Raw genomic sequence first — 7,772 nt, 5'->3', positions numbered from 1 at the left:
CAATCCACTAATAAGATAATTGTTACAACTGCACTTGAAACCTACAAGTGACTAACAATACACTGACTTAGCTCACACTAAGATTCACTCTCTTAGTCTTCTCTAGGATCCGATCAACCTTGATCTCCTAAAGGAATCACCACTAAGATTCACTCTCTTAGTCTTCTTAAGGATACTGACCTACCCGGTCCCTTAAGGAAAATCAAACAACTGTTTGAGGTTGGTGTTTACAAATGTTTGCTTCTAAATAAGCTGAGTGTAAACCAAATAAGAACAGATGAAGAAAGAGAGGCTTGAATCTTTTCTTGTATTGCAGCTCTTGGTTTCTCTCTCTTCGCTTTCTTCTTTTTCTTCAGCCTTTTATAGTCCAAGGTGCAAAGGATATTTCTGTTGAGAGAATATGACCGTTGGAGGGCATTTCTGGAACTTCCAGAACCTGCTGTGGCTGAACCTTGGTAGGTAGGCTTTTCAGAATAGTACACTGCTCTTGTACTTCTTGATAGAGACATTTGCCTTTAACCAATGACTTCTGATCAGAGGAATACTTCGTGTTGGAACTTGTGAAGCTTGGTGATCAGAGTCAGAGGGATGCTTGGATCCTCTGACCTTCGTAACTTCTGCTTCTGGACCTTCAGAGCTTCTGGACCTTCAGAGCTTCTGGACCTTCAGAGCCTCTGGTCTTCAGATCTTCTGATCCTCAGATCTTCTGATCCTCTGATCTTCTGATCCTCTGATCTTCAGATCTTCTGATCTTCAGATCCTCTAATCCTCAGATCCTCTGATCTTCAGATCTTCTGATCTTCAGATCTTCTGATCCTCAGATCCTCTGATCTTTAGATCTTCTGATCTTCAGAACTTCTGACGAATATATCTTCTGGTGTCAGAATCAGAACCTGTTTGTCAAAACACTCAAGACAAACATTAGAGTATCATAGTTGTTCATCCACAAATAAATACTTGTTATCATCAAAACATAGAGTTGTACCACATGACCAAATCTTGATCTTACAAATACTTGGTTTTGTCATCATCAAAAAGGGGGAGATTGTAAGATCAAGTTTTGATCTAGTAGTACAACTCTATGTTTTGATGATTACATGTTAATTATTATGTATGAACAATTATGGTACTCTAACGTTGTTTTTCTGAGTGTTCAAATGACAGGCCGAGACTCTGGTCCTATCTCACATGATTCAGAAGCACAATGCTCAAAGAGTAACCTCTGCAACGCTTTCGCACGTACTATGTTCAATCTGAACAGTAGATCAAGCTTCAGAAGATCTAAAGATCATAAAGCTCTGATATGGATTTAGCTCACTAGAAGCTCTGAAGGATCAGAAGCTCTGAAGAATCAGACGCTCTGAAGGATCAAACGCTCTAAAGGATCAGAAGCTGAGTAGTGAAGATTCTGAAGTCCAAGAGTAAGCTGGCTCTGAAGACCAAGTACTTCTCCTCTGAGTCCAGAAGTAGAAGGTACAAAGGTCAGAGGATCCAAGCTTCCCTCTGACTCTGATCATCAAGCTTCACAAGTTCCAAGATGAAGCATCACTCTGATTAGAAGTCAGCAAGGATAAATGTCATGTCGCTATCCAAAGTACAAAAGAAATTGTACCATTCCTGACGACCTTACCTAACTGATTCAGCCACAGCAGAACCTGGAAATCCTAGATCTGCCCTCCAACGGTAGCATCTCCATGCAACGTTCAAACCCTAATCCTTTGAGTATATAAAGAGGCTGAAGATTGAAAGATGCCGCCGAAGAAACTTGTTCACGCGCAAGCAATATTCAAATATCTTATTAGCAATCTTTCTTCAAATAGAACTAAGTGTGTTTACTATTAGCTTTCTAAGAAGCATCTATTTGTAAACCCAAAACCTTCAAACAGTTGTTTGATTTTCCTTTAGGAGATCAAGGTTGATCGGATCCTAGAGAAGACTAAGAGAGTGAATCTTAGTGATAGCTAAGTCAGTGTATTGTTAGTCACTTTGCAGGTAGCAAGTGCAGTTGTAACAAAACTCTGATTAGTGGATTGCCTTCATTCTAAGAAGGAAGAAATCACCTTAACGGGTGGACTGGATCAGCTTGAGGGATTTATCAAGTGAATCAGGAAAAAATCATTTGTGTGCTCGCCTAAACTCTTATCTTAGCACTTTTATTCTTGGTGGTTGAAGAGATTTATTTAAATCTTAAGTGGGCCGAGTTTTTAGTTGTAAAACGCTATTCAAACACCCATTTCTATCGTTTTTCATACCTTTTATATATATATATATATATATATATATATATATTATGAAAGTTACTAGGTAGGATTTTCTTTAACGTAAACAAAACTCCGTTCTCAACTATATATGTATAATTGGAAGGATATTGAAGAATAAAGTTTAATTAGACATTTAGAATTGAAATGTTAATAAATCGATGAAGTATGTTGTTTATTAGCGTATGTTCATGAACTATATTTTTCTCTTAGTGTTAGAAAGATGATGAGGTTTAATCAGCTTATGTTCATGTTGTTTCTTATGTACATGTTGTTTCTGGGTCGGGTTTTAGTTTTTTTGCGGGTTCAGTGCTCACATCGGGTTTTGAGTTTGGGTTCGGATAACTCGAAATCTAGAGGTTTGGGTTCAACTTTTGCACTCATATTGCGTTTGAGTTTGGGTTTGGTGTGGGAAAGGTCAAACCCACTCCCATAGGGCCCGTTGCTAACCCTAGGCCCAGGCGAATTCATTGCTTTGTCTTGTCAAAGTTGCGGGCTAGGCCCACCCCCTAGGAAGTGTTGAATTCGCTACACATGGGGCAAATTTCTCTTGGGATTCGCATTGACCTCCTCGCCACATAATCTCCATTTGCCCAAATTCACACCATTTAAATACCATTTTTTACTCCTTTTTTGTAAATATTTTATTTTGCATCATTTAAAATTTTTTCCCAAAAGAAAACATAAATTAAACTACTATGATATTTTTTTTACATGACGGTCGCAAGCTAATCTTAAAAAAAACGTAAACCAAATGAGACAAAATAATGAATTGTAATTTATAGGCTTAAATAACATTTTGGTCCTTCAAATTGTAAAGAGAATCAAAATGAGTCATTGAAAAAAGTTCGCATCAAATTGGATCCATATAAATATTTTTTTAATCAAATTAAGTCAATTTGCTTAATTTTGACCGGTCAACGTCCAATGACAAGCCTAGTCAGCTGAGGATGACCACGTGAACTTTTTCACATCAATTTTAGTCCCTTGAAAATTATTTCAATCAATTTTAGTCCTTGTTTTTCCACCTTCATCTTCTTCCTCTTCCACCTTCTTCCTAGTCCTCCATAACTCAAATCGTTAAACTCAAAAATTCAAAACCCTAAAAAAACTATATGTTCATCATATTCACCTTCTTCTTCCAAAACCTAAAAAATCAGAGCAAAGCTAGTCTTTTGTTTAGTGTCTACTTTTAGATATCAGTTTAGTTTCATATTCTACTTTACAATATCTCATAATTAACAAGTGATGTAACTAATAATAAAGAGTCATGCCATTATTGTCAAGGTCTTAAAGTAATCATATATACAGTAATCAAAGTGTGAAGTGAGTGGGACTATAACATAAAAAGAAGCTGCAGAAAAAAATACAAGTACTAGAAAATTCCCAGGAGAGGCCACTATTCCACTTAATTTTTCTCCTACTTCGATTCGCTGGATCAAAGGTTGCTTGGAATCATCAAAAGCTTCGGTTCTAATCAATGGCAGTCCCCATGATGAGTTTGGAATGGAGCAGGGCCTAGGAGACCCTATCGCTCCCTTTCTCTTCCTCGTTGTTGCCGAGGGTCAGAACGGCTTGCTTAAGCAAGCTACTAACCTTAATTTGTTCACTGGTTACAAGTTTGGGAGAAGTGAGGAAATTGAAGTTTCCATTCTACAATTCGCAGACGACACACTAATCATAGGAGACGCATCTAGGCAGAATGCCTTCACTTTGAAATGTGTGCTTAGATGGTTCGAATTAGCATCGGGGTTGAAAATTAATTTTCACAAAAGTAAGCTGATTGGTATAGCGGTGGAACAACGGGAACTGCAAGTGTTAGCTGCCATCCTAAACTTTCGCATTTTGACTACTCCGTTCTCTTATCTAGGATTACAGGTTGGGGGAAGTCCGCGGAGGCTTGCTTTTTGGGACTCTATTCTGGCTAAATTAAGAGGAAGACTAACTGTTTGGAGGAGTAAAAACCTTTCATTTGGAGGTCGCATCTGCTTGATAAACAACATCCTATCCTCAATTCCTCTATATCATTTGTCCTTTTTAAAAATGCCAATCGGGGTGATCAAGGAGAGCATGAAAATTATAAAAGATTTTCTATGGGGAGGCCTAGAGGGTCAGAAGAAGCTAGCATGGGTCAAATGGGAGACATGCTGCAAACCAAAGGACCAAGGTGGCCTCGGCATAAAGGATTGGGCTATCTTTAATATAGCGCTTCTAGGTAAGTGGAGGTGGAGAATCCTTAATGACAGTCACAGCTTATGGAGCAGGGTAGTGCGAGCTAAGTACAATGTGGAATCCTCTGCTGATCTGTTTCGTAGCACCAAACGAGCCTCTCCCTGGTGGAAGGATATTCGTAGTGTTTGTTTTCCAATTGCAGAGAATTGCTGGTTTGACAACTTGCTAGTTAGACGGGTTGGACAAGGTAACTGCACTAAATTTTGGATTGATAACTGGGCTGATGATGCAGGTTTTCTAAATAGTTTTAATCAACTATATAGACTATCCAATCAGCAGAATCATTACATTAAATATATGGGTGTTTGGGAGGATAATACATGGAAATGGCAATTTGAATGGCGTCGTGAATTACGGCTGGTCGAGGAAGAAAGTTTGCAGCATCTCAAACAGGTGTTGGTCAACGTTGAGTTAAGGAAGGGTGTTGAAGACTCATGGATTTGGGCTCCGGATGAGGCTAACGGTTACTCAGTAAAATCTGCATATTATTTCCTTCAAGGGGTCTCCAATTCTGAACCTGGTCAAGTTTTTTCTGTTCTATGGTCTATCCCGGCACCATCTAATCCTAAAGCTTTTATGTGGAGGGTCTTTTGGAATAGGATTTAGACTAAAGACAACTTAAGGAGGCGAGGGATACTTGCATCGCAAGAAGAGGTTAGGTGCCCATTTTGTATGCAAGTTGAAGAATCCATGGAGCATTTACTGTTTTCCTGTGTCTTTGCTAGTTCTCTGTGGAAGCTAAGGCTTGTTATCGATGGCTGGGTTATTCTACTATCTTGCCAGCTTGCAGTAAATTATACTTCCTCCAACACACTCAACTGGGCTATAATAAGAAGGATCGTGAGGCACTTTGGGTTGTTTGGTGCGCTGTAATATGGTCCCTATGGCTCCATAGAAACGCAGTAATTTTCAGAAATGACCCCCCTAATCTTGAAGGTGTTTTGGAACTAGCTATTCTCAGAGCTTGGTTTTGGCTATCTGCCAAGCTTAAGGAATTCCGATGCTCACTTTTTGAATGGTTTTCTCTCCCTATGCAATGCATATCTCAATGTTGATATAAGATACATTGCATTTTCTCCATTGGTGCTGAACATGGGATAGATGGCTTATGGTTGCTGCTCAACGTGGAGTCCTGGTCTTTATTTGACTGTTAATGTTCAAATTTAGACTTCCTATCTTATTATTTCTTTTGAGAACTTGTTGTACATAATCTTGATTTCTCCCCCATCTTTTCTTTTTCCTCCCTTGTATTTTTGGGTTGGTGTACCCCTAGTGCCCCCTTTAATACAATCAGTTGCTTATCAAAAAAATTTGCTGCAACCTTTTGTTTATTCTGTTACAGCTTAACACATAATTTATACGTTGTTCGTCTATGTATTAGTTTATTTGAGAACCACTAATTCTAGCCTATAATTCATCACTTACTTTACTCATCAAATTATGTACCCAATTTTTTTTTTAGACAAATGTTAGTTGTTAGTAATGTTAATTAGTAAATTCAGGGTTCGAATCATGTTTCCTTCACCCTTCATCTCACTCAATCCTTATGTCCCTAACGTGTACACTAAAGGTTTTTTCGACCCTGCCTTTGCTTTGTCCCCTTTTTTTTTCTTAGCTTAAGAAAGTGTAAAGTCCATTTGTTAATTCTACAAACATACAACTTTAAAACCTGCACTTTGTAAATGAGTTGTGATATGTTCACACCAGTGTTATCGTCATCGGCTATTAAGAAACACTAATTCACACTCAATCATCTCTTACAATTCAATTAAATCTCCCTTTTTTCCTCGTATTTTCTCCTTGTTTATATCATATCACATATTATCTCTAAAGTGTTGGACAATTGGAGTGAAATTGTATGAACATAAATAAATAATTGTATTCCTTATTGTAATTTCACATAAAGGAGCAAACAGGCTCTACAAAATGTCGTGTATGTGACAAATTAACCTTGTCTCAAAAAGCCAGGACAAGCTATACCGGCAATAATAATGTATAATGTATACAAAGGTAAAACAGAACAGCACAAACAATTGCTGATCGATCAATAACATAGATTGAAATAAACCGGCTGACCCTCCGGTCCAATCACGGGCTGATAGGCCTGGTACATCCCACACGGTGTTTGAATGAGGTAAACCGGATCCGGGTCAGTTCTCGGCGTAGTTGCATGTGTGATCGACGGCGCCGCCGCATCATCGTTTTTCCGGTGAAGCAACTGCTCGCTCCATTCCTGAATCTGTTGCTCCCTAACTGCTTCGTTCCCACATTCCGAAACTGCCGCCGCATCATCCAATCCAAACAGAAAATCTGGATTTGCCGACGGCGGCGGAGGAAGCGGAGCGGGAGGAGCAGAAGCTTCCTCGAACCGCTGCTTCAATTTCAATTCGGTGGTGGTGGTAGAAGGAGCAGAAGAGGAGCAAGAACAGGAAGAAGCGCCGTCGCTGTTGTTGTTGTTGAAGGGGAAGAGGAAGAGCCTCAATCTCGCGGGTTTTGGTGAAGTGCGGCGAGAGAGGCGATCGTACTCGACCATCATGTGATGGAGGTCCTCGTCGTTGATGACGGAGACAAGGTTGTCGAGATCATCGTCGGGGAGTTGGTACTTGACGGAGAAGTCAGTTCCGCCGGTGAGGGAAGTGAGCTTGGCGACCAAGGCGGAGAGCTTGATGAAGCGCTCGACGCAGAGGATTTTGTGTTCACCTTCGACGTAGGTGATGAGGTTGTCGTGGTGGCGGGGGTGGAATTTGCCGCCGTAGCTGCACATGAGTGTGACCTTGCAGGCGGAGGGAGGAGGTTTGTAGAAGGAGGAGTGGTGGTTGTTCTCCATTGTGATGACGGAGAATTCGGGAATCATGGTTTGGACTTTGGAGCCAACTCAAAAGAATGGTAAAATAATAGTGTGGAGGGTTTAGATACACTTTTATAGTTTTATCTTACGTTATTCACTTAATCTATCATCTATCTTGAGTTTGTTATGATTTTTTTGGTAAAAGAGTTCGTTAATGATAGGATAAGATAGTTAGTTAACTAACTAACTTTTAAAATCATTGTTTTGTTTGTTAACAATTCAAATTCAATTCATTCAAATTTACCTTTACTTTTTTTGAAAGTGAATTTACATTTACTTAATGATATATGAATGGATCACAGATAAATGAGTATATGATATGTGATAGATATATGTAAAGAGATAAGAAGAAAATGAGTGAAAATGAGATGGGAAAAAAATAAAATTGTGAATAAATCATTATAAATAAGATTATCATACAGATATAAATATAG

The 7,772-nt window shown here is 39.0% G+C and overlaps 1 protein-coding gene across 1 annotated transcript; it reads right to left on the bottom strand.

The window, feature by feature from the left end:
* Positions 1-6,534: 6,534 nt before the first annotated feature.
* On the bottom strand, positions 6,535-7,317 carry LOC130729879 (uncharacterized). Its single transcript, XM_057581734.1, has one exon. It carries the CDS (start codon positions 7,315-7,317, stop codon positions 6,535-6,537), a length of 783 nt encoding a protein of 260 aa, XP_057437717.1.
* Between the last annotated feature and the right edge of the window lie 455 nt (positions 7,318-7,772).

The sequence above is a fragment of the Lotus japonicus genome, chromosome 1 (genome assembly GCF_012489685.1).
Source record: "Lotus japonicus ecotype B-129 chromosome 1, LjGifu_v1.2".
NCBI classification, from domain to species: domain Eukaryota; kingdom Viridiplantae; phylum Streptophyta; class Magnoliopsida; order Fabales; family Fabaceae; genus Lotus; species Lotus japonicus.
The sequence above is the reverse complement of the archived record's forward strand: the minus strand, read 5'-3'. Positions and strand labels throughout refer to the sequence as shown.